This window comes from Mustela nigripes, chromosome 11, assembly GCF_022355385.1.
Source record: "Mustela nigripes isolate SB6536 chromosome 11, MUSNIG.SB6536, whole genome shotgun sequence".
NCBI classification, from domain to species: domain Eukaryota; kingdom Metazoa; phylum Chordata; class Mammalia; order Carnivora; family Mustelidae; genus Mustela; species Mustela nigripes.
This window is the reverse complement of record NC_081567.1, coordinates 9,364,411-9,390,508: the sequence shown is the minus strand read 5'-3', so window position 1 is coordinate 9,390,508 and position 26,098 is coordinate 9,364,411. Positions and strand designations below refer to the sequence as shown.

The following is a 26,098-nucleotide window of genomic DNA, read 5'->3' as shown; positions in this document are numbered from 1 at the left end:
GGGGCTCCATCCCAGGACCCTGGGATCGTGACCCAAGCTGAAGGCAGATGCTGAACTGGCTCCCAGGCACCCGCTCTGTGGTGGTTTCCGCCTGTGGAGGCATTTGTCTGTGCAGATGCTTACCTGATCATTTAGGCAAGAAATATTTTGAACACCTAAAAAAAACACCTTTTGACTAAAGAAACGGTAATAGAAGTAAGTGAATTATCCTAAAATGACATTTCTGTTTTTCCTTAGAATGTCTATTTTATATAGAAGTGAGGGTTGTGTTTTATCATTGAAATTCCTGATATTTTTCTGCGTCCCAGCTGTGTTTTCCCTGGGTCATTCTGAATTAATTTGCATTTTCTCACGATGGGAGGAGGCAGTGTCTGTTATGCTGAGAGTAACTGCCCAGAAAGAAGTCAGCCTAAGCCCTGGCCCTCTGAAAGTTTCTCTTAGTTAGAAGTTGGTGATAAAGTCAAGAGGAATGCTGTGTATCAGTACTTAATATTTTTTTTTTTAAAGATTTTATTTATTTATTTATTTGAGAGAGAGAGAGAGAGTGAGAGAGAGCATGAGCGAGGAGAAGGTCAGAGGGAGAAGCAGACTCCCCGTGGAGCTGGGAGCCCGATGTGGGATTCGATCCTGGGACTCCGGGATCATGACCTGAGCCGAAGGCAGTCGTCCAACCAACTGAGCCACCCAGGCATCCCAGTACTTAATATTTTTAAGTGTTGTCGAATGCTTTATAGATGGTATTTACTGTAATGTCCAGGCCCTGTGATCTGGGATTGTGGCACGTACTGCAGAGACCCGTCATCTTTTTAGCCAGAGTTGTGTTAGTTCAGGACAGGGTTCCTTCCCTAAGTGTTCCCGCTTTTAAATGGTACTGAATCTTTAAGGGGATTTCATTGGGACAGACGGGTCTCTCATCACCCCTCACCCCTTCATTCTTTGTGTAACCTTTGGCAAGTTTTCTCACTCCTACGAGCCTTGATTTTTGCTGTAAAATAAATGCGTGAGGGACGGAGAGGCTCTCGGAGGGGAACGCACTCCGCATTCTCTCGCCTCTTCCCCTGCTCTAGCGCTCAGTGCTTGCTGTGCCAATACAGTGTGAAAAAATCTGTGTGTCATGTCCTTGAGGTCATTGTAGTAACGCTGACCCGGTTTGGGCTTTGTTCAGGTCGCATCTGCTCTGGAAAAGTGGAAGACGGCGATCCGTGAGGCTCAGACTTTCTCCCGGATGCACGTGCTGCTTGGGATGCTGGACGCCTGCATTAAGTGGGACATGTCCGCAGAGAATGCTCGATGCAAAGTTTGTCGAAAGAAAGGTATGTTGAGATCAGTGTGGCTTACCTGAGTGCAGTAGGCACTAGAATTTCCATTCCAAAGGTATTTCTCCCCGAAGAATTAAGGGCACCTAACTTAGAAGTACAGTGGGACAGATTGACCCTCTTCCAGAGGTCTGTAAAATGCTCTTTTACATGAAGTAAATCAAAGCAAGCGCTTTGTTCCTTAAGTTTGAGGGTAAGAGCAGTTTATCTCTCCAATCTTTAAATTTTCTGCAGGGGACAAATCAACCTAAAATTTTAAATCTCTTTTCTCCTCTCCTGGAGTTTGTAGTCATTCGTGAAGTAAGCCGTGTGCCAGCAGAGGGCAGTATTTCCACACTCCCGCGGGGCCCACACTCCCAGAGCAGGGCATTTGGGACTCAGCTTTTAGAACCCGTGTGAAAGGAACTTCATGACTAATAGCCCTCGAGCTATTGACTCCTCGGTGGCTAACGTTATTTTGTGAGGTAGGTTAGGGCTTAATTCGCAAGGATAGAAAAACCTGTGAAGAACCTGTTCATTGCTCTGAACGCTGTTCTAGAGCGAAGGCTGGGGAGGGGGGTGACCGTGTCATGTCCGTTCCATGCCTTTTGGGCACCAGGTGCTCTAAGAGAAACCATGTCAGATGGGAGGTGGGAAGCACCGGGGCCGGAGGAAGAGGACAGGCAGTAAATGTAATCCTTCACGGGGCTCATTTCTTAGCGGGAGGTGAGCAGGGACCGTTCTTGCCGTGACTTGGCTTTTGCTGCTGCTTCATAAATGTTTTAACTGTCCTCTCCGAAGCCGAGCTGGATTTGGGGATATAAGTCAGAAGGCCTGAGTTTAAATTACCAGTAGCCTAGTTTATGCTACATTTCTTTCTTTCTTTCTTTCTTTTAAATTTTATTTGTGTATGTGAGAGAGAGCACGAGCAGGGGTAGGGAGAACAGACTCCTTGCTGGTGAGCAGGGAGCCTGACACGGGGCTCGATCCCAGCACCCTGAGATCATCACCCGAGCCAAAGGTAGACGCTCAACCAGCTGAGCCACCGGCATCCCTGTGCTACACTTCTTTTCAGAAGTGACTGCATTAGGAAAAAAAATGTGATAATACTCTGCTGGACTGTTTGCTCCCCCATGGTGCTAATGGAGGGCGAGTGGCTCTTCGTTCCAGCTGGCTGACCGCCGCCGTGCTCCCAGCAGTGCCGTCACACAGGTTTCTCCCCTTGCAGGTGAGGACGACAAGCTGATCTTGTGCGATGAATGTAATAAAGCCTTCCACCTGTTCTGTCTGAGGCCCGCCCTCTACGAGGTCCCAGACGGCGAGTGGCAGTGCCCTGCTTGCCAGCCTGCGACCGCCAGGCGCAACTCCCGCGGCAGGTGAGAATTTCTTCTCTCGGAAACCAGTCAGTGAAATGGCTGTTCACAGTTAAGTTGTAGTTACTCAAACAGAATGATTCTAAGGAGTTTAAGTTCATCTTTTGCACACGGAGCCTGATCATTGGAATTCCTACGGTAGGAGCTCACAGGGCTCTGATTTCATTTCAGCTCGATGTTGACATTCCTGGTTTTCGCTACCAGACGTGAGCTGTATCTCGGCTTCATACCTTCTCAGATAACATCTCTCTCTCCCGTTGCCTTACGCTTCTACTTTGCCCCCTTCGCCATGACTTCTGCAGTCACCCCCTGCTCAGAGTCCTGGAACTCATGACCTTCCTTACCTATGCCTGTTGTTTCCCCTTCTTTATCATGGTTAGAACTCTGGGGTCGGCTTGCACATCTTCCTCTCCCTCGGCCTCCGTGCTCTGTTGACGCCGGTTCCGTGTCCAGACGTCTCAGGAGTCCATCTCCTGCTGCCCACTCTCCGTGGTCCCTGCTGTCGGTCGCCCGCCTCCATCTCTCCTCCGGGCTCCTTCGGAGGGTCTCAGCTCCTTACCTCAGTGCTTGCCCCTTCCTGTTCGTCCAGCTGTGGTAGGGGCACCAGAACAGTTTAGGCATAAAGATAAGCTCATGTCACTATCCTGAAATTTAAGTCTTTCCATCGCCTCTAGAATCAAGTCCAAACTGCCTGGCCTCGTTTCGGAGACTTACACAATTCCGGCCTCCGTTTTCGTGAGCCCCTCGCCGCTGCCGTGTGCTGTCTGCCCGCCCTCCCCCACGTATCCTTGCCTGTTGGGCTTGCCTCCTGCCTGGGGGTGGTCCCTCTCCCTGGAGCTGAGGCACTGGCCCGGGGCCTGCCTAAAATGGGCCTGCTTTTGTGAAAGGTTTTTAAATTCTTAGGGTTGATTCTTTCTCTGTTCCAGCCAAGCGTCCATCTCAGTCTTTCTGTGTGTCTTGCCTGGCATGGGACCGTCTCCCCACGAGGGTGTTAGTGTCCTGAGGGCAGGGGCCGTGCTTTGGTCTTCATCCTCATCCCAGTGAGGCCTCGTAAAGATGCCCGAGCCTTGCCGAGTTAGTAGCGATGTTCCCATGTTGCAGTTGGAGGTGGTGAAAAGGCAGCTCGTAGGCGCTCTGGCGGGTCTCCGAGGGGGCAGCGCTGTGTGACCATGACCCCGCCTCTCAGCGCTCCCCGGTTCCTCTCGTCCCCCCGAGCAGCACTTGGAGCCAAGTAAGGCGCACTGCCCTGAGATGGCGGGGCTCTGCACCAGCTGTTCTGAGCCGGGATTACCACGGCTTTGCTGTGACGGCCGCCCGCAAGCTGTTCCGCTCCTGGAGGGAGGCCATCAAGGTGGCGGAACACCTGTCCGGGCTGTTGATCCTTTCGGTCCGCCCAGAGTTGGGAGCAGCTTTTAATAGCTGAAATGTCACATTATCCGGGTGATTTTGTGAGACAAAAGGAATAGGTTTTGTATCGGTTGATGTGAGGAGAGCCTGGCGGGGGAGGCCTGCTGCTGACGCTCGGGCGCTCGTGCCGGCGCCCGTGTCCTCGCCTCGGGTCCGGTTCCCTCCCCTCGCCATCAGCTCTGCCCGGTCTGTGACGAGGGTTCCCCGTGGGACTGCGTCCTTTCTTAGGACCACTTGGGCCTGGAACCACGTTCCCTATCTGTGTTTCCCTCCCTCCAGGAATTACACGGAAGAGTCCGCCTCTGAGGACAGCGAAGATGAGGACAGCACTGATGAGGAGGAGGAGGAGGAGGAAGAGGAAGAGGCGGACTACGAGGTGGCCGGGCTGCGATGTAAGGGTCCCGTTCGCCTTCAGGGTTTTCCGGGCTGGCTTGGGAGGCCCGGGTTGGCAGTAGCCGCCCACCCAGCTCTGCCGTCGGGCCGTCTGCTCTCTCTCTCTCGTGGCTGTGGGGAGACTCCGCTGCTGTGGTTTTAGAGGGATTTTTAAGGTGCCAAGTAACCACCTTCCTGGTGGGAGGTTGGATGGCTTGGTCTTAAGAACATTTCGGGCCGAGGGGCACCTGGGTGGCTCAGTGGGTTAAGCCGCTGCCTTCGGCTTGGGTCATGGTCTCAGGGTGCTGGGATCGAGCCCCACATCGGGCTCTCTGCTCCGCAGGGAACCTGTTTCCTCCTCTCTCTCTGCCTGCCTCTCTGCCTACTTGTGATCTCTCTCTGTCAAATAAATAAATAAAATCTTTAAAAAAAAAAAAGAACATTCGGGCCGAGATTTAGTGGAATTCAGAGCCCCAAATGTGTTTATGTTCATGTACAGTCTGCTGGGGCAGGCCGCTCAGGGGGTGGGGACAGTGGGGACTGGGGGTAGGGAAGACCTAGGCCTGCGGGCCTCTCCTAACAGCGGGTTTGGCCTCTGCTGCAGCGCTGGTTTCAGAGAAGTGATCTTTCCTCTTTGTCATCGTGTGCAGGGGCCTAGCTTGGCTAGTTTGGAAAGAGAAGACTAGTTTTTTCATGGCTTCGGGTGGTTGGTAGGAAGGTTCAGATCCTGTTTCTCACTAGATGCCCGAGGGGAGGCGTGGGGGGCTCTTCTTTACACTTAACCTCTTTGACTACTCTCTAATGGCCATTCTTCAGGAGTCATTTTCTTGGGTAAACCTAAAGCCCTGTAGCTTGGCCTTTTATAGCCTCTTCTGCAGAACAGACCAGACCCTTCCTTGTGGGTTAGTGGGAAGAGATCACAGATCAAGATTTTGATAGGGGTTTTGGTTTTTCTTTTTTTGTTTTTTTTGTTTTTTTTTTTTTTTTGAGAGAGAGAGGTCAGAGGCAGGAGGCAGAGAGGCAGGCAGAGAGAGGAGGAAGCAGGCTCCCCGCTGAGCAGAGAGCTCAATGTGGGGCTCGATCCCAGGACCCTGAGATCATGACCTGAGCCAGAGGCAGAGGCTTTAACCCACTGAGCCATCCAGGTGCCCCAAGATTTTGATGAGCTTTTGAAGAGATGGTACAGTCCCAAGGTCATAGCACTCGGAGCGTTGGGAGCCTGAGAAGATGCTTGGCCTGACCAGTCTTGCAGCAGGGGCGCTGCTAAAACCCGGAGCGGTCTGGGTTTGCACGCCCACCCCGTCCTCACAGTCGTGCAGGGCTCTCTCCATTGGGAACACCTTCCCTTTCTCATTCCTGAGGGCTCCTTCCGTTTGTTCACAGGCATGATCTTGCAGCTGTCCAGGGTCAGGAGAATTGTAGTCCCTGAACCCCAGATTCCGGAGGGACTTCGTCTGCTAGCCAGAGAGAGCGACTGGGGTGCAGGCCTGTTCGGGACTAGGTCCCGAATGTCACAGGGTGCTCGTTGTGTTGGTTTTCAGAGTCGTGGATGCTTTCCTCTTGCAAGTTAACGGTTTTCTTTCCAAGAAATCGTTCTCTCTAGGTTTCTAGGGTCTTAAGGAGTCTGGGAAGTGGTGGTACTTGAGAGCACTTTGTCTTCTCCACCGTGTAGGCTACCGGGAATGTGGTGTTCCCTGGGTCCCACCTCAAGGCTCTGGGTTGGTGGCCATCTCTAGCATTCTGAGTCTCATCCTTGGTTTCAGCTGCTGCTTCTCTCTTCCTGCCTGGCCTTGAGCTTGGAGACCTTAAAATAGCCAGTGAAGGGTTATCAGGGTCTAGAAGTAGAGTGAAACATTGTTTATTGATTCTCTCCATCACTGGCTCTGTATACCTCTTTGTACAAATATCACCTCCCTACTCTGAAGGGAAAATGTGTTCAGTGGAGAAGCCCTTTTTTTTTTTTTTTTAAGATTTTATTTATTTATTTGACAAGAGACATAGCGGGAGAGGGAACACAAGCAGGGGGATGCGAGAGGGAGAAGCAGGCTTCCAGCTGAGCAGGGAGCCCAATGCAGGGCTCGATCTCAGGACCCTGGGATCATGACCTGAGCCGAAGGCAGACCCTTAATGATTGAGTCCCCCAGGAGCCCCTGAGCTAATCCTAATGGAGTGTCGTTCCCTGGGGACGTACTGAGAAATGTTGGTTTGTCTGACATCGACTACCTGTTGTCAGCCTGAGACACGGGTCATCTTGGGGACCTTTGTATTCCTTATTCTCCCTTTGGGGGTGCTGGGCAAAGCTCTTATGACAGTGGCCTGGCCCACTATCTGGTTTTCAGAAATGCAAGAAAGCAGGACTGGGCCGAGCTTAAATTGGGTTCACGGAGAACGACTTCGAGTAGGTTTTGGTTTTGCTCTCAGAAGATGGTGGTGGCAAGTGTGGGATTCCTTGGGGAACTAGGAGGCGGGAACTGCCCTCCAGCCAGATGCCACCTCACACTTGAGCACGCGCACTCGCAGGCCCTCGCGGGCTCTACGGGGCCCAGCAGAGCGGTCAGCACGCGGCCTCTCCCGGCCTGCGCCGCCTCGCCGTGGGCCCCTTCAGAGGCGCGTTCAGGGAATAGCTGTGATCGGGGCGGGGCGGGGCAGTGCTGTTCGGAAGGGACCGGCCTTCCCAAGGGGCGTGTGGCAGGGCCCCGGCAGCCGAGAGGTGTCCATGCGTCTCCTTCTGCACCTTTCAAGTGTCCTGTCGGGGCAGGAGGGAAAGGGCAGGAGCGCCTTACGATCAGAGGGAGCTGTCGCCCTGCTCGACCAGATGCTCTCTGCGTCCCGCAGATGTGCTTCCCTGTCCCCCGTCAGCTCTGAAGTCCGCATTTTCTGTTTCAGTGAGACCTCGGAAGACGGCCCGGGCCAAGCAGGGCGGCCTCCCCGCGGCGGCGAGGCCGGGGCGCCGGCCGGGTAAGAAGCCACATCCCGCCAGGAAGTCTCGGCCGAAGGCGCTGCCTGTGGACGACGCGGAGGTTGAGGAGCTGGTGAGTGACCCCGGGCGTCCGGCCGGCAACAGGTGGGGCCCCCCTTTCGGAGGCGGCCGCGGCCCACGGGCGGGCCTGCAGGCAGCCGGCGGCCCCGGCCCCCCAGGAGCAGCTATGTCCGGCATCCCCCGCTCAGCCCGCGGACGTCGTCTCCCCGAGTTAATAGGCAGCCTGTGACTCGTTAAGGCTTTTAAAATAGTATCCATGTGTCTCCAGCAGCTCTGAGGGGCTGGGCCTCCGTTGTGGGAATGTCAGCAATGTTGGCGCCTCAGTCGCTCTCGGGTCTTTTGCCCACAGTTGTTGCGGGAGGGGCGAGAGCCTCCCCTCTGCTCATCAGCCAGTGTAAATTTAGTGGATTTCTTTCAGATTTCACTGGAGCTTTAAAGAACAGTAAGAGGCTCCTGGAAACATACTTATTTTGGCAGAGCAAATTGGGTTAGGGGTGGTTTGGGGGCATAAAGCAAGCCATTAGGGAGCTCGAGGGCATTGCGAGATGCTTCTGCTGGCCCAGACCTAATTAACCCTTCAAGCCTGGGGCTCTGATCGCTGAGTCACAGCAGCGATGGCTCCCTGGAGGGGATGCCCACCCTTTCCTCCTCCGCCACTTAGCTCCCGCGTGCTAAGCAGGAGGGCGCGGTAGAGGAATCGTACCTCTGGCCTTGCTTTCCTCAGAGCCGCAGCCCCACAGTATTGGCTGCCGGTGGTCCCCGTAACCCCAGGTCTGTCCCTCACTGGTGTCCTGGTGACGGTGGCCTCTCTGGCCGACCTCGGGCAGGACCACTGTACCAGGGCAGCTGCTGCCTGCCCTCTGCCGCTTTGAGGAGTGTCCACTTTGAGGAGTGTCCGCAGGGGTGGGGCGGGGGGCTGATGGGGCTGTGGCTGCCCCCCGCCCCCGGCTGAGCGCGCTCCCTGCCTTGAGCGCCAGATGATTTTGACCATCTCTGCTCCGAGACAGTGGTTGAACTTCCTTTTTCTTCTTTTCAAACGATATATAGTTTTCTGTTCTGTTAGACCTGTAATAACGTGTCTCTTTCTCGGGTGCCAGGTCCTTCAGACCAAGCGGAGCTCCCGGAGGCAGAGCCTCGAGCTGCAGAAGTGTGAGGAGATCCTCCACAAGATCGTCAAGTACCGCTTCAGCTGGCCCTTCAGGTGCGTGGGGCATGCTCGGGCACGGGGAGCAGGACCAGACTTGGGGGCGCTCCGCGCGTGCAGACAGGCAGCTGCTGGGGGGCTGCCGAGCAGAGGCCCTAGGGACGGCCCTGATCCTTCTTTAGGCCATGTCTGAGTGTCGGCGGCGTCCCGCCCCAGACTGGCAGAGGCCGCACGTCACCCGGGGTCAGCACGCCTTCTCTGCGCTGGGTGTCGTGGGAGTGGTGGTCCGAGAACAGGTTTCGGTCTATCCTGGAGGCTGCGCTCAGATCTCCGTTCGCTGCTTCTCCACAGGGAGCCCGTGACCAGAGACGAGGCTGAGGATTACTACGACGTCGTCACTCACCCCATGGACTTCCAGACAATGCAGAACAAGTGTTCCTGTGGGAGCTACCGCTCCGTGCAGGAGTTTCTCGCCGACATGAAGCAAGTGTTTGCCAATGCCGAGCTTTACAACTGCCGAGGCAGCCACGTGCTGACCTGCATGGTGAAGACCGAGCAGTGTCTGGTGGCTCTGCTGCATAAACACCTGCCCGGCCACCTGTACGTCCGCAGGAAACGCAAGAAGTTTCCCGATCGGCTTGCTGAAGATGAAGGGGACAGTGAGTCCGAGCCCATTGGACAGTCCAGGGGACGAAGGCAGAAGAAATAGAGGCGGGGCCCTGGTAAGGGCGGTGGGGGGACCGGAGAGAGCCGGGGAGGGTGGGAGGGGGAGGGAGAGCAAGACGGCGAAGAACGAGGAAGGGAGGAGGCCACGGAGGAGGCCACGGGGAGTCCGGAAACGCCGCCATCCCGGGCTCGCGCTGCCTTGCCCAGCTCTCCGGGGGGCCCGAAGCAGGCAGAGTTCTTTGCAGAGCCTGCTCTTGGGCTGGTGGTCTCTGCCCAGAGCTCCTGTGGGCAGTGGGCTGCCTTAGCCCTCTGAGAGCTACCAGGGAGAGGCCAAGGGCATGGCTTTCTTGTGGGCTCACATCCTTTCACTTGCTTCTTTCCTGCGGCTCCTCCTGCTTTGGCCACCACGGCAGTGCCGAGCCTCTGGTCTCCGGGGAGGGAGGACAGCATTCCACGGAAGGGTCGGGGTAATCAGGCCAAACGGGGAGGCGGTGTGGATTTTTTAATTTCTCTTTACACACAGTCTTGTTTCTTGAAGCCCGTCCTGCCCCTCCCCCTTCAGGTGACGGTAGCCGTGAGTGCCATTCCGCATTCGGTGTTCACCAGCATCAGGAGACACTCATGCCCTCTGAGTTGTTGCTCTTGGCAGAGTAAAGGGACATGTCCTGGAGCCATTCCTGAATACCCCTCCCCTTCTTTGTGACGGCTCTCGCCCCTCTCCCGCCCCACCTCACCCCTACAAAATCAAAAACAAAAAAAAAACTGAAAAAAAAACCTAAAAAACCCACAAAGAACCTAAGGCACTTCATGTAGAGACTGGAGCCCTGCTTCTCATCGTGCACGTGACCTTCACCTGGATGGATCTGGCCAGAGGGGTGTTGGAGCCCAGCCCACCCACATACCAGACACAAGCTCTTAGGGGAGCAGAAGAAAAGCAGGAAGAATTTAAATGTTTAATTTTTTTTAAATGGACTTTTCTAGTTACCGAAAGTTGCTTGTTTCAGCAGTGATATTGTATAAAGAACATCTTGTAAAATACTCCTGTCATCTTGCTTTGGCACATGTACAGTACAGTTTATACGATAACGTGTTTGCTTTACTTCGCCCGGCTCCTCCCTCAGCCCGTCCTCCGCGGGGCAAGCGGCGGGGACCCGGCGGGGCGGGGACGTCCCTCTGCCTGCCCTGGCAGCCATTTCTGCCTTCTCCATCTCCAGCCGCCTCCTCCCTCCTCCCGAGCCTGTTCTGAGCCTGTTCTGGACTCGGATGCGGATGCAGATGTGGAGCTCCCCGATCGAGAAGCTGAATCTGGCAGGGTCCGGGGCCCTCCGGGGCGGGGCGGGGGGGGGGGGGGGCTCCGCCTGGCCCCTCCCGCTGGCGCCAGTCCTTCTAGTGAGGCGGGACTTCGTGGTCTTTCCCTTTTATGGCAGATTTTGATAAAAATGCAAAACAGGGTTTAATTTTCTTTTCTATCAGCTTTGAATTTAGAAAATGTGAGCACCTCAGCTCCTCTGTACCTATTTAAGTTAAGGGAAAAGCTGTCCACCAAGGGGACTGCAGCTCCGAGAACTTGAGAATGAAGCCTCTTAATACAGAACTTCAAGGTGTGGTCCCTGCCTCACCCCGCCTGCCCTGCCTGGAGGCTGGGGGTCTGCTCCAGTGGCTGCTGGATGGGGTTCCGGCCCCTGCTCCCACAGGCTCGGGCTTAGCACTGATGCTCCAGTTCCATTATCCCAGCCGCCGGCACCGCGCACCGCCTCTGACCCCAGAGCCGGTCTGTTCTTGTTCGCAGTGAGACTCCTGTGTTCCCACTTCAGTGACACCTGAACTGTTTGTGGTTGGTTTTGTTTGTTTTTTTTTTTTTTTTCTTTTCTAATTGTCTTTAAGGAGGAAAGGCCCCATTAAAGGGTAAACTTGTAATAAATTGGAATTTCAAATAAACATTATGTACTTGTGTTTATAAAGAAGAAACGCTTCTGGTGAATCTTTGTCTTTGCGGGGAGGGAGCGGATCGTGCAGAGTCCGGAGAGCTGGTCCGGCTGCCTCTTGGAGCAAGAGGACACCCGACGCGTGACCTTCAAGCTTCTGGCCTTGTCCCTAACCCCCTCTCCCCAAAATTTTCATTAGAATTGTAGGAATTCAGGCAAAATGCTCTTAAAGACTCCACTGTGGGCATTTGTATAGCGCTTGAGGACTTAATTTTGGGGCAACTCCTGACATTTTACAACCCCTGAAGGAAAATTTCAAGCACTCGACACGGAGAGTGAAAACCATGAACTCCCATTCCCTGCAGCCGTTCCCCCCGCACGGCTGCGTCTTCATTTGTTTTCTGTGCTGAGGACTGTTGAAGTCCGAGTGCTTGATCCGCAGTAGGTCACTGCTAGGCGGCCACCAGCTTGCAGAACTCAGATGCTGCCGAGCCCACTGTGTGTCCCCATCCCCAGAGAGGTGGAACTCTGGCTCTGGGCCACCCAACCAAAAGAAACCAGAGGCGAGCCCGAAGCCCTGGGTGCAGGTTCTACCCCCGCTGCTCTGTGGCCTTGCTGAGTGTGGGCCTGGAGCCAGGCCTGCGCCAAGCACTGGGGAGTTTCAGTTCTCCGGGGGCTGGTGGCGGGGTGGGGTAGGGGGCACCTGCCCCAAGGTCAGCTCCAATGTGGCCAGCGCTCTGGCTCTGATGAAGGGAGCTGTGTGACCTCTGAGCATTTCCTACACGGTCACAGCCAGACACGGGGGTCTGGCCACGTCCGCCAAGTCCTGTTCCCCAGTGGGTTTTGCAAGGTGCCCCAGGATGGCACCCATGGGGCCATGTCTCTTCATCTAGGGTGCCCTGGTCCTGTTAAACCATCAGCCTCCCTGCCAAGGGTGTGACCTTACGGGAGCCACCTGACGGGGGGCTGACTCCTGCGAACGGGGGAAAGAGTACTTTTTCCTGCAAATGGGGGCCTGAGCAGAGCCCTCCCCCTCGTCCTGCCCATGCTGCCGCCTCCTCAGACCCTGTCGCTGTGGAGGCCGCGGAACTGTGTCAGGGGTGGCGGTGAGGTGGGGTCTGGATACGGAGCCGGGGCGTCCTCAGGCAGGGCGCTGAGTGAGAAACTCAAGCCGGGCAGGAAGGGGGGTGCTGCTTCCGTGACTATGCAGGGGTGCGGCTGAGAGCAGGCAGGGAGAGCAGCTACTGACCACCCGGGACCACCGCTGCCTCCTGGGAACTTCGCACCGTTAACGTGGAACTAATACCAAGGTCAGGACTAAGAAGTCCCCTTACCTCGGGCCTCCCCCACACAGGTTCAGCCGGCGGGCCAGGCATGGGCCGCAGGGAGTGTGCAGATGTGCGCCAGGGCCGTGGCTAGGAGGGGCCAGGGGCACCCCGTGCACAGGCCAGCAGGTGTTGGTTTCTGAGGCGCTTCCCCTGGGTTCTGGAATTTCCTTTGCGAGGCTTGGGGGAGGCCCCGCTGTGGGAGGGGTTTCTCTGGACAAAACCGCCCTAGGTTCTAACACCTGCCTTCCCGCTGGCATCCGGGGTGCGGTGGAGATCAGAGGCTCTGGAGGCCGCACGCTGCCTGGCCGTGTGAGCTCCAGCCCCAAGCCCTCCACGCCTCCCCTGTGTCTAAAACGGCAGAGGAGGATCCAACTGAAGCCTTCTGTAAAAGGTCTCCCTCTTCCCTCTCCTCCACGCTCTGGGACTTTTCCAGTGTCCCCCAGTGCTGAGAAGCCACAGGCCACCTCTCCCCTCCCTGTTGTTCTGGAAACCCAAAACTTGTTTCTGCTGGGCAGGACCTAGCTGACCACCACCGCTCCCTGGCCACTGACTGGCAAGGGACAGGGGTGGACCGGTACCACTCCTAATGCACATGTCACCTGCCTCTCTCTTCCCTGGTCTCCAGAATCTTCTTTGACTTCTGCTGCCCCTGCTCCCCTCGGCAGCTTCAGCTCTGCTCCGTGCAGACCGGCCCGCCAGCCCAGTTTAATGCAGCCACTTTGCCCCCCATCTGTCCCGGGCCCCTGTCGCCTTCAACAAGTGCAATCACTCAGTCAAGGACCCTCACAGGGAGTGATGAGGCTTGGCTTTACTGATTTTAAAAAAAAAAAAAAAAGGCCAGAGGACTTCCTGTGTGCTCCGTGAGGGGGAAGGCTTTGGGGGGGGGGGGGGGGGGGGGAAGGCTATGCAGGAAATGCATAAGCACAGGTGCCCAGCCCCCCCACACCAAGAGTTCCCCTGGGGGTCAAGGCCAATCCTTGTGGGAGAGGGACAGCCCTTTACTCTCAACTCCCGATGGGAATTTGACACCACCTGTTTGATCTTCAGTTGGTGTCTTTCTTGTCCCGCTGCCCCGCTGAGACTGGTGGTTGGTGCAGGGCGAAGAGCTCCAGTCTGAGAGCCTCCGGCTTCGGGAACTCAGCCCTACTACTGACCGGGAACAGGCGTCCTCGGAGGGGAGGCTGGAGCCTTGGGGCCTCCCGGCAGTGACACAGAGTGCTGGCTTGGGATGGTGACAAAGACCCTCACCTGGCTGAAGCCACAGTGGCTAGAGCAGAGGCCAAGATGGGGCTCTGGGGTCTGACCCCCACCTGCGGCCCCGGGTTGATGGGGGTCTCCGTGGGATGGCCACACACTCCTTACAGTGGGCAGAGATGGCAGGTCCCCGCCGCCCTGGGCTTCCCTGGTGCACAGACACACATGTACTTTTCCCCGTCCCCTGACACACGGGTGTGCGCGCCCCTGCTCCTGCTCCATCTCTCACAGCAGCTCTCCACACCTCAAATCCTTCCGCAGCCTCCAGAGCTGGGCGCCCCGTTCCGACTGGACTCCAGGGCTCCCCATGTCCCCACGTCTGAGCCACCAAGATGCCCACACACCAGTCTGGGCCCATCTCCACTCCCCCCAGAGAATTGAGGGGAGGTGTTGGGGCGTCCTGACGAGGACCCCAGGGAGCGAGGGGGCCGCCAGCACACCTGGCAGCCCTCAGGCCCCAGAAGGGACAGCAGGACCCGAATAGGCGGGATCAGGTCCTGAGCCTCCAAGGGAACCTTGGAGACAGGTAGATGCCCTGATTTCCATGCAAGTGAAGAAAGCAGCCTCACTCACAGCCCGCAGACAGGTTAGAGTCCCCGAGGCCACAGGTGTCCTCCCAGGGGATCCTGGAGGGCTCCAGCAGGCGTCCCACGCACACTCTTCGAAACAGGAGCTCAGGACTCAGGCAAAGGAGCAGAGACAGGCAAGTGTGGAAAACACATGAGTACACGCACACACACGGGGACCTCTGCAGAAACTGCTGCTCCACAGGGACGCCCTCCTGAGCGGTGGGGAGCCCGAGAACTGGGCCCAGCACAGGAGGCCAGCACCCCCCCAGCTCTGCCCACCGGGGAGACTCCCGCAGGGCTCTCACCCTCCGACCTTCCCCCTGCCCGGCCCACGGAGGACTCAGCAGTGCCACACGGGGTGGGGGGTTTAATTCCAGTCACAGCTTCCAGAGAAACTCAACAATAAATTACATCATTAAATAAACTCCCTGCTGGACCACGCCCCCTTCTGCCCCTCCTCCTCGCCACACGCTCCCCCAGGACCCTGTGGGGACCTGGCCAGGCCCACTCCCTGCCCTCGGCCGCTGCCGGGGAGGGAGCCTCACTTGGTCCCAGCAACTGAGGGTGGCAGCGGCAGAGTCTCCCCGCCCTGGTCCTTGGCCCCTCGAACTCACTTGCCTGACCTTGACAGCTGGGCAGCTGCTAGTCAGCTGTCTCCTCCGGAGGGGGGGCGGGGGGGCAGGCAACAGCCGCCCCGCGCAGGCCTGGGTCCCTAGAGGTGCGTGGGGTTCTCCAGAGAAGGGTCCGTCTTAGTCATGTGCAAGACCACGGTGGGGGCCTTGTAGTGGCAGTGGGTGCCACGGCCGTAGCCCCCCGGAGCCCGGCAGGCCTTGGCCCGGGCCCGGCCAGCTGCCATCTTACGGTGGCACAGGCTCTGCCAGGTCTGGAAAGTCTTAGAGCTCCACACCCAGACACCGCTGGTGATGCCCACCACCAGCGACATGAAGATTTTGAGCATAAAGACAGCCACGGTGGGCACCGAGCCCCCTGGGAGCGAGCAGTCCCTCCGGCCCCCGGGCATGCTGGCAGCCGAGCAGGGCTGCTCTGTGGCCCGAAGGCGCCAGAAGTCCATGTTGAGGCGTTCGTAGACGTAGCACACGATGACGCAGGTGGCGGGCACCGTGTAGAGGATGGAGAAGACCCCAATCTTGACCATGAGTTTCTCCAGCTTCTCCGTGTTGGTGCCGCCCGTCTTCATGATCTTGCGGATGTGGAAGAGGGCCACGAAGCCGGTCAGGAGGAAGCTGGTGCCCAGCACCAGGTAGCAGGAGAGAGGCACCAGCACGAAGCCCGTCAGGGCCGCCGCATCCATGCTGGCCACGTAGCAGAGCCCCGTGAGCTCGTCCCCTGCCACCTTGCGCAGCGTCAGGATGACGATGGTCTTGAGGGCCGGCAGGCCCCAGGCCGCCATGTGGAAGTAGCTGCCATGGGCCTCGATGGCCTCGTGGCCCCACTTCTTGCCGGCGGCCAGGAACCAGGTGAGGGTCAGCACCACCCACCACAGCGAGCTGGCCATGCCGAAGTAGTAGAGCAGCAGGAAGACGAGGGTGCAGCCCGTGTTCTCCAGGCCCTCCTGGATCACGTACAGGGCGCCCGCCTCCTGGTCGCAGGCCACGCTCTGCGCGCCGGCCACCGCGCGGATGAGGAAGGCCAGCGAGTAGACGTTGTAGCACATGGACAGGAAGATGATGGGGCGCTCGGGGTACTGGAAGCGGTGCGGCTCCAGCAGGAAGGTGAGCACGGTGAAGGCCGTGGAGAAGAAGCACAGCGCCGACCACACGGCCATCCAGACGAGCGCGAAGTCCTTGTCACGCCGCGACCAGAACACCTCGACGCCGGGCCCGCAGCGCGGCGCGCACGAGCGGCTCTTCTCCACGTACTGGAACTTCTCCGGGTTCTCGCAGGTGCCGCCGCCGCCGCCGCCGCCGCCGGGGCCAGGGCCCGAGGCCGGGTCGCCGGGGGGCCGCGCGGGCCGGGGCGCCACGGGCAGCATGCCCAGGCCCTTGTGGGGCTCGGCGGGGCCGGCCGTGGCGTTCTCGGGCGCCTCCATGCAGAGCGCGTGCGGGTCGTTGCGCGTGGGCAGCCGCGCGCAGTCCAGCGAGTCCGGCCAGCCGAAGTGGAACTGCTCCATGATGGGGGCGCAGCGCAGGCGCGCCTGCTCGCACATGGGCCGGCAGGCGGGGATGGGCGTCGACACCTGGTCGGTGCACATGGGCGCGTACAGCGAGCACAGGAAGAAGCGCAGGTGGCTGTGGCAGCCGTACTGCACGAGCGGCGCGAACTCCGCCAGCTCCGCGGCCGCCTCGCCCTGCGACGTGTGGCCCAGCAGGTTGGGCATGCGGGTCAGGTTGTAGCCGATGCCGCGGCACATGGGGATCTCCACCGCCTGGCAGGGCGCCGGCCCGCGCCCGCGCTCCGGGTCGAAGCGGCCGATCTCCAGCGCCGCGCCGCCCGCCGCCAGCAGCTGCCACAGCAGCAGCAGCGGCGCCCGGCCGAGCGGCGGCACGGCCATCCCGGGCGGCCCCGGCCGAGGGCGGGAGGGCGGCCCCGGCTCACTCGGGCCGCGCCGTCCGGCGTCCCCGTGCCCGCCCGCCACGTCGCGGGGCGCGGGCCATCGCCGAGCCGCCCGCGTGCGTCCGGGCGCCCCGGCAGCGCGCAGGGAAGCCGCCCGAGGGAGAGGAGGCGCCGAGCCCACCGAGCCGCCGCCGCCGCTGCCAGTCGAGCGGCCGCGGAGCCAGAGCCGGCGCCTCCTCCCCGGGCCGCCGCTACAAGCCTCGGGGCGGGGCGCCGGGCGGACACGCCCAGGGGCGGGTCCTCCGCGCCGCCGGGCACGCCCCTCCGCCGGGCTTTAAAGGCGCCGCGTCTGGCCGCGCGCTCACGCTCTTGTTACCCTACGGTCCCCGCGACAAGACAGCTGCAAGGTTCCCCTGCCCTTCATCCCGGGGTCGCCTCTCTTTACCTCAGGCGGCAGACCATTCCTGAGGCCTCCACGCGTTGGGAAGCCTGGGCCTTGGACTCAGTGGCAGCTCAAGTGCAGCCTGCGACCTGGCTCCCCTCCCTCAGCCTCAGTTTCCTTCCCTGCAACACAGGCGGACGATCCTGTGTAAACGAGCAACTCATTTGTTGCACGCGTCCTGCTTATCGGTCACACTGCGCCCATGACCTCCTCGTCTCTTCTCCGCCACCCAGGTGGGGAGCCCGAGCCTCAGAGAGGAGTGACATACCCAGGCACCCGGACATATTAAGTGCTGCGTCTGGGACTGTCTGACTCCGGACCCCACACTCGAACTTGCAACCTGGGGCGGGGGTGGGGGGGGACGGGGGTGGAGGGTGGGGGGGGCGGGGCTCAAGGATCACTTACTTTACCGACTGAGCCAGCCAGGCGTCCCCCACCCCTATACTGGGTCCATAAGGTTGCTGTACTCCTCTGGGCTGGGGTGGGGGGCACGTGGTGTCGCCCTGTCGCTAGAGGCTCCGCTCTCTAGCTTGCCACCTTGACACCTTTGGGAGCGGCTTAAAAAGTGCTTCCCTCAAAGGTGAAGGACTCGGCTTTTTATTTATTTATTCTTTAAGATTTTTTTAAAAAGATTTTATTTATTTATTTGACAGACAGAGATCACAAGTAGGCAGAGAGGCAGGTAGAGAGAGAGGAAGGGAAGCTGACTCCCTGCTGAGCAGAGAGCCCGATGCGGGGCTCCATTCCAGGACCCTGAGATCATGACCTGAGCCAAAGGCCGAGGCTTTAACCCACTGAGCCACCCAGGTGTCCCGAGATTTTTTTTTTTTTTTTTTTTTTTTTAGAGTAATCTCTAAAGCCAAGGTGGGGCTCAAACTCATGACACTGAGATCCAGAGCTGCAGGTTCCACCGGTTCCGCCAGCCAAGTGCCCCAGGACCCGGCTTTTTAAATCAGAGTGTAATTGACACACAACATTAGTTTCAGGTGTACAACGTGATTCGCTGTTTGTCTACACCGGGAACTAATCACCAGTTAAGTCTCCTCACCATCTGTCACCGTACATAGTGACTCATTTGTTTTCACTTGCAATGAGAACTTCCAGGATTCACTCTTCTAAGTTCTCAGGCGTAGGATACAGCGCTACAGACTGTGGTCACCAGCTTGTACGGGGCATCCCCCAGACTTACGTATCACTGGAAGTTTGTACCTCTTGGTCCCCTTCACCCATTTTGCACCCCCCCCCCCCAATCTGCTCTCTGTATCTGTGAGTTTTGTTTTGTCTTTAGATTGCACATATAAGCGAAATCATATAGTATTTGGAGGACTTCATTTTAACATCCCAGTGTCCCCCCTTCTCTCCACCCTTCCCCTGAGCTCCCTGGGCACAGGATTTTCCCTGGGAGTCCTCTCTGGCTAGAGAACCTGTAGTCACTGCCCCAGCAGCCCCCAGGGAGCCCCATTCTCCTTCCTGTGCCTCAGAGCAGAGGGGCCTGCACAGCGACGTCCCACGGATACCTTAGGAGTCCACTGTCCTCACGTCTGCTCTCCCCGCTGGAAGGGGTACCTGGAAGACCCAGGCTCAGCCCCCAGCGGTCCAGCCGCCCTAGCTGCTGCTCAGGGGACCTAGAGCACAAGGGGCCACAGGAGAGTCTTGCTCTGCAGGGAGTCCAAGAGATGGACCCACAACCTCCCACGAGCTACACAGACCCTGGGCCAGGCACTTCCCACCGTGACCATTCTAACCCTCATAATGGTCCTGCCAAGGAATTCTGTCATCATTTTACAGAAGAGAAATTGAGGCGTGGAAAACCAAGCTATTTGCTCGGATTACACAGCTCGACAGGGGCAGGGTGGGCCTTCAGGCTCTGTCCCTGTGTGAGGCTGCCTGTCACCAGCACAGGAAGGGTACCTGCCCCGTGGTGGGGACTCAGGATGACGTGCTCAGCAGCTTCCCCCGCAACTCCCACCACCCAGAGCCACGCTGGGGCAGGGAAAGGAGAAGGGAAGGCGCATGCTCTGCCCACACCCAGCCTGTGCTCTCCGCGGGGCCCCACAAGACTGGGCGTCCCTGGAGATGCGTGCAGCCCAGTGCCCAGCGCCTCGTCCACACCCGGCCCACCGGAGCCACGAGCCGTTCGGCTGCGAGATCTTGAACTTCCCAAGGAGGTCTGGTATCTTGCCAAAAAGGACCCGGCGTTGACTGTCTGTCTGGTTGGGATAAGAGTTTCCCAGAATTCCAGTGGCGGCTCCCCATTGCCCGTGGTGAAGCTTGTGCTCCTGGGGAGGACAGCGGATGGCCTTTGAGCCATAGCCCCCATCTCCTGCCATGACTCCCCCGGCCCCACTGGGAGCACCATGTCAAGTCCCTCCGTCACACTGCCAATCTCCCGCACCCAGGAGGCTCTGGTCTTCTGCTCTGCTGGGCACACCAGTCTCCAGCATCACCTCTCAAGCCCCCCCTCCCAATTCTCCTGGAGGCTCTGCTCCGGGGGCCCAGGGTCCTTGCCTACCCACTGTCCCCTCCCTGTGACTCAGGAGCTGTTAGCCCCCCCTCCGCCCCTGCTGCACCCCAATACCAGCAGCTGCTCAAGGGCCAGGGGGACACTTTATTTCTCTGTGCGCCTGGCTCCCCGGGGAGGCCGAGGTGTATGAATGGCAGCGGGGCCCCATGTCAGGGTGCCGGTGGGAAGTGGGGGCTCCAGCCGGGTGCGGAGACCGAGGACGGTGAAGGCTTCCCACTACCCGCAAGGGACCCAAGAGCAGGGACTTCTGTGCCCCTGCCCCCCAGCAGGGCGGAGAGGAGGCTGGGGGCCCTTCTTCTGCCAGCGGCAATGGTGAGGGCGCTCCTGGGGTGGGGTGTGTGGGGGGGAAATGCCAGGCCTGTCACCATGGCAACAGTTGCTCCTGGGAAGCCAGAGGTGGGGGCTGTGGAAGGGCCCCTCCCCCATGCAGATGCTGCCTGGAGAGAAGCCGCCTGCCCACCCACCCGGCTTTGTCACTCGATCTCTGTCTTTACAAAGGGGGAACAATAGCCCAGGGCTCACTGAAAGGGAGCGGATGGAGGAGGGGGATTACCATCGGTGCCCACCCCCCACTCCCGCTTCGCTGGGCAGAGGGGCCGGAGACAGGGGCGAGGTGGTCGTGAACCCCTCTGGGCTCCTTCTAGGGGGCCCTGCACATGTGGGTAGGGACACCCCTTCCTCCTCATGCCCAGCACCCCTCGTCTCCCTGGCGTGCACTCCCGGAGGCCCTTCTCAGCACGTCCTCCCTATGGCCACCTGTCTCCCCCACTGGACACTTGCTGCCCTGCCCTTGCTTGGCTCTGATCCTGCCTTCTCCAGGACGACCGCCGGCCTGATGGCCCTGGTGCCCGCCTCTGTGCCCTGTGGCCTCCACACTTGTGCCTGTCTTCCCCACAAGCCTGGAAGCACCTGGGTGTCATAGGTGCCTGGCCTGGAGCGACTTCCCATAAATGTTTGTTGAATGAAAAACATGCTGCCATGAGAAGGTGCCTGTAGATCTTTCTGGAAGAGCCGGTGGGGCCTGCGGATGGGGAAGTGTAGCGATTAGAGGTTGAGCACAGAGGTGTTTGTGTGAAGAAGCAGGCTCAGCCGGCCCCTTCTCTAGGTGCCCAGGATGTCCGGCAGGAGGGCTGCTGCTGGTGTGGGCCGTGGAGGTGGCCGGGGGGACCTGGAAAGTCCACAGATGCACCTGCTCCTCCTGAGCGCTGGGACTGGGCGGCAGGGGTGAGGTCAGCGCACGCCTCTGCAGGGACACGCAGGGGCCTGGTCGTTCCTGTGTGCGCACACACCCCCTGCGCACAGGGCAGGGCTGGCTGACATGCTTGCCGGGGCTCTGGGAATGGGGGAATGCGCCCACCTCCCCCAAACTTGAACCCTGGTTCTGAGTCCGTTTCCCTTGATGACGATGTCAAAGGCTGGACGAGACTGTTCCATTCTTACTAAAGAAGAATTTTTAAAAATCCTTGTTAGGGCATTCCCCAGGCTCACCACTCATCAGCGTTAGAGGTGAGGAGAGATGCAAAATGTTCATGTCCGCCTTCTCTTTACAAACCCAGCCCTCGGGGAATGGGCGTTAAGAGTGCAGGTGCCTCTTGGGTCCCTGGGGGCTCTGCCTTTGGCTCAGGTCATGATCCCAGGGTCCCAGGATCAAGCAGGATGGAGCCCCGCATCGTGTTCCCTGCTCAGCAGGGAGCCTGCTTTTCCCTCTCCCTCTGCTGCTCTGCCTGCTTGTGCCCACCACCACCACCCCCGCCCCGCCCCGCCCTGGCTAGAGAAATAAAATCTGGGGGGAAAAAAAAAAAAAGAGGTCAGGCAGCTCTTTTGATACTTTCTCCTAGACTTTGCCAACACACACACGCTCAGTACAGTCTTTTCTTGCTTTTTGTTTTACTAAAATGGAATTAATATTGTACTTTTCTTTTTTGAGGAAGAAAGACTGGGAGAGTGGAGTTGGGGGGAGGGGCAGAGGGAGAGAGGGAGAATCTCAAGCAGGCTCCACGCTCAGTGCAGAGCCCGCCAGGGGGTTCGATATCACGACCCTGAGATCATGACCTGAGCCGAAATCAAAAGTTGGACGCTCAGCCGACTGAGCCACCCAGGCACCCCAATATCATATATTTTATACCTCGTTTCTCTCACCTAAAAATTGGTCCTGGGTAGATGGATGGAGAAATGATGAAAATAAATACATTGGGGCGCCTGGGTGGCTCAGCGGGTTAAGCCTCTGCCTTCCGCTCAGGTCGTGATCTCAGGGTCCTGGGATCGAGTCCTGGGATCAAGTCCTGCGTCGGGCTCTCTGCTCAGCAGGAAGCCTGCTTCCCCCTCTGTCTCTCTGCCTGCCTCTCTGCCTACTTGTGATCTGTCTGTCAAATAAATAAATAAAATCTTTAAAAAAAGTATTATTTTAAGTGCAGCAAAATGTTAATGATTGAATCTACACAGTGAGCCTTCAGGCGCTCAACTATAAATTTGGCTTAACTTTTCTGTATATTTTATTTATTTATTTTTAAAAGATTTTATTTATTTATTTGACAGAGATCACAATTAGGCAGAGAGGCAGGCAGAGAGAGGAGGAAGCAGGCTCCCTGCTGAGGAGAGAGCCCGATGTGGGGCTGGATTCCAGCTTTTCTATTTTTAAATTCTTATAATAAAATAGTTGAAACAAAAAATCTGTCACGAATATCTTTCCATGTCAATACATGGGATCCAACCCATTCTTTTTAATTGTCCCTCTGATTCCCACAGTGTGGAATTCTGATCAATTACTCAGTAACCCCCTTTAGATAGACATTTAGGTGGCTTCTATTACAATTTCTATCACCATACGAATCTATGAGTGTCTGTATTTATGTTCCGGGTCTACAAACTGTGCTCCACAGGCCAAACCTGGCCCGCTGCCTGTTTCTGTAAATAAAGTTTTATTGGAACAAGACCGCACTCACTGGTTGACACGGAGTTTCTGGTCTTTGAGCTATGATGGCAGAGGTGAGTCGTTGCGACCGAGACCACATGGGCCACAAAATGGAAAACTTTGACTCTTTGGCTCTTTACAGAAAATGTTTGTCAAGTCCTGAATGTGTTTGTGGTTTTATTTTTACAGCGTAGAGCCCAAGAACTTGACGGATCAATTGGTGTGTGAAGTTTTTACAGCATGCTTGAGGTACACCATTGACGTAGAGTTTCCATATTTGAATTTGGTGAGTTCCGACACGTGGCCATACTTGTGAGATCATCGCCACGATCGACGCAGATAATGACTATCTTCTGGTTAAAGTGCAAATGTCTTACTGGGAAGCAACACATTAAAATATTAGTAACTCATACATTATGTGACTGCTATAGATAATAACTGGCCGGTACTGTGCAAAAGGCGGTTAAAGATAAGTATCATTTATTAAGTATTAATTTATATTTTATTTAGTTCTCTTAACACCTGACGAGCTGGTTATTATTTATTTTAATTTTTAGGTGAGGGAACGGGCCTAGAGACAGTTCAAGCTACTGACCAAGGAGCAAGCAACAATGCCAGGGTTAAAAAATAACGCTAATGAGGGACGCCTGGGTGGCTCAGTCGGTTAATCCGCTGCCTTTAGCCAGGTCAGGATCCCGGGGTCCTGGGATCAAGTCCGGCATCGGGCTCCTTGCTCAGTAGGGAGCCTGCTTCTTTCTCTGCTTCTGCCTGCCTTTCTGCCTCCTTGTGCTCTCGTTCTCTCTCTGGCAAATAAGTAAATACATAAAATCTTAAAAGTTGTCTCGTACCTTCTCCCTTGCCTCCCCCACCCCCCTCCCCCAGTCCCCAGGTGCTGGACTGGGGTCAATACAGCGTAGTTTGCATTCAGTTTGTGTACGTGGAATGTTAATGTGATTTTGCAGCAATATTTGGTAGCAAGCCTTCACTGACTGCCCCCTTTGCACACACAACTTAGACAGGGCTAGATGCTGGGGATACGGGACGGGCCAGACTGGGCGCCTGCTGTCCTGTTGCTCACGGGAGGGGGCAGTCAGGGAGAGAAGGGCACCCCTGTGATGTCAGCTGACATCCGTGATTACAGAGAGGCCCCAGGGCCGACATCCAAAGGTGGTGCGGGACCTGGGTCTCAAAGCCAAGTGGGAGTCCAGGCAGAAGAGAGGGAAGGGTGTTCTAGACAGAGGGCACAGCCTTTGCAAAAGCTTTGGAGGGAGAAAAGAGGCAGCTGGCGGGGCTCTGGATCCTAGGGGAGATGGGGATTTACCCTCAGGCCATGGGGAGCCTGGGATGGTTTTGAGGGAGGGTGTGCACTGCTGGGTCTGTGCTGAGAGCCACGGGGGCAAAGGACAAGCGTGGGCTCTGCTGCGCGCAGGCCAGAATCCAAAGAGGGGACCCGCGTGTGAGTGCTGGGGGGGGGGGGGGCTTTCCGGGGGCGAGGGAAGAAGAAAGGCCTCTGGGGCAGAGGGGTGCTGAGTTGGCAGTAGGAAGCAGGCCCTTTGGGGGTGCTGCCGGGAAGGGGCACGGCGTCTGCGAGTGCATGGGGTGGGGCACAGGGGCGCGCCACTTCCCGGGAGTCCCCCTCCGGAGTCCGTTCCCAACCCGGCCGGGGCTGCTGCACCGCCCTGCGGCCAGGACGGGCCCCGGAGGCGCCGGCCGCGACTGAAAGCCGCTTTTGTGCGGCAGCGCGAGCTCCTGTTTCGTTGACGTTGGAACCTGCTGGTTATTTATCCAACTCGAGGGGAAATTCAGCAGCAGCAGAGGGGAAAAAAGTAACCTCAGCTGCGGAGCGGGGAGGAAGGAGGCCCCAGCCTGGCCGCCGCCGCCGCCGCCCTGCCCCGCGCAGACGGGGGTCCCTGGGCTCGGGTCTGGGGCAGGGGGTACGGGCCTCGCGCTCCCCAGCCTGGAGTTGAGAACCCCCACCCTCTCTGAGGCTGCTGTCTGCAGGGGTGGGGGGGAGCCCTCTGGGGCTTCTCCTGGGACAAGTCCTCTGCCTGTTCCCGGCCAAGGGGCTCACCGCACCCTTCCGCGGCCCCTGCCTGGGGAGGGTCCAGACTGGATGGTCCTGGGTCTCCCGCCACCCCCCCGCAGCCCGGCCTGCGGCCCACGCAGGAGCCTGGCTCCAGGCCCCACCAGCTGTGAGGGCAGAAGCCTAACAAGGCCTGTCAGATGCCGAGGCGTGACCTTTAGCCACTGCAGACCGTGGCATCCCTCAGCCAGGGGTGGAGGAAAAGCCAAGGCTCCCCCGCCACCAACAGCCCAGAGAAGGCCTCCTACCTCTTCAGGACCCAGACTGCCTCCCCCCTCAGGCTCCAGGGCTTTCGGATTCCCGTCCCGATGCTCCCTGGGTCTGGTGAGGCCCTTTCCTACCCATGACCTTGTTGGCCTCGTTTCAAGACCAGTGGATTGAGGCGTAGAGCTGAGCTGGGCCTCGGGCTGCCCTTGGCCTGTGCCCCGCCTTACCTCTCTATCTAGGTCATCCCTGCCAGGCAGGCCCTGTCCTCCGGTCACTCCCACGGAGGGCTGCCGCGCAGGCAGGGAGCTCGTGCCTCCTCCCGGTCCCTCCTGGTTCTTCCCGGGTCCTGGCCCTTCCCGGGTGCCGCTGCCGCGGAGAGGAAGGGCAGGGTGACTGCATGCGAAGGACAGGAGCTCCCCCTCCCACATGTCTCCTCCGGGGGCCTGGGCTACCACTTCTGCAGGCTCCGGCCCAGGGCAGACCCCAGGTGGATCTTGGAGGCCTCCAGGCCCCGCGCGGCCCTGTCGCAGGAGGGTTCAGAACACGGTCTCTGGATGCAGCGGCATGTGTGCAAACCGTGCCCGGTGGCTGTCATCTCAGGTAACCCGTGCATTGTCGCTGGGCTGCCGTGCGGGGGCTCTGGGGTGCTGGGGCGGCTTCCCCGTGGCGCACAGCAGGGCCGGAGCTCAGTTTGGCTCATTTGCCACCCTCCCTCGGCACACGCGTGCACGGGCCTCGGGCACTCTCTCCAGGACTCCGGGCTACCAAGCTCTTGTCCCCAGGTGCCACCACCGCTGCATGTGACTTACACGCTTTGACCTTCCGGGGCCCCTTCCTCCAGTAAAAACAATATTAAAGATTACGTTTGACAGCTACGTGAGCGTAAAGATGACTATACTAATATTCTATATGAAAATGCTTTTTGACTTGCTAAGCTTTTTAACTCTATTTTTATTTATTTTATTTTATTATTTATTTTTAAGATTTTATTTATTTATTTGACAGAGAGAGGCACAGCAAGAGGGGGAACACAAGCCAAAGGGAGAAGGAGAAGCAGGCTCCCCACTGAGCAGGGAGCTCAATGTGAGGGCTCGATCCCAGGAC

The 26,098-nt window shown here is 58.0% G+C and overlaps 2 protein-coding genes across 3 annotated transcripts in view; one reads left to right on the top strand and one right to left on the bottom strand.

Moving 5' to 3' along the window:
* BAZ1B (bromodomain adjacent to zinc finger domain 1B) overlaps nt 1-11,199 on the top strand; it is a 67,861-nt gene extending 56,662 nt beyond the window's left edge. Inside the window, exons 14-20 of one of the 2 annotated variants that reach the window (XM_059414678.1) lie at nt 1,166-1,313; nt 2,524-2,671; nt 4,355-4,467; nt 7,334-7,479; nt 8,525-8,628; nt 8,923-9,293; nt 9,800-11,199. In XM_059414678.1, the coding sequence (XP_059270661.1) occupies nt 1,166-1,313; nt 2,524-2,671; nt 4,355-4,467; nt 7,334-7,479; nt 8,525-8,628; nt 8,923-9,280 (1,017 nt within the window). In that variant the 3' untranslated portion in view covers nt 9,281-9,293; nt 9,800-11,199. Of the gene's footprint in view, nt 1-1,165; nt 1,314-2,523; nt 2,672-4,354; nt 4,468-7,333; nt 7,480-8,524; nt 8,629-8,922; nt 9,294-9,775 lie in introns of both variants that reach the window. The other variant, XM_059414677.1, reaches the window with a different exon arrangement.
* Nucleotides 11,200-14,660: 3,461 nt separating this feature from the next.
* On the bottom strand, nt 14,661-16,825 carry FZD9 (frizzled class receptor 9). Its single transcript, XM_059415936.1, has one exon. It carries the CDS (start codon nt 16,823-16,825, stop codon nt 15,026-15,028), a length of 1,800 nt encoding a protein of 599 aa, XP_059271919.1. The 3' UTR covers nt 14,661-15,025.
* Nucleotides 16,826-26,098: the final 9,273 nt, after the last annotated feature.

Excerpts from the sequence above, each read along its gene's own strand:
- FZD9 (XM_059415936.1), bottom strand. The coding sequence starts at position 16,825 with ATGGCCGTGCCGCCGCTCGGCCGGGCGCCGCTGCTGCTGCTGTGGCAG.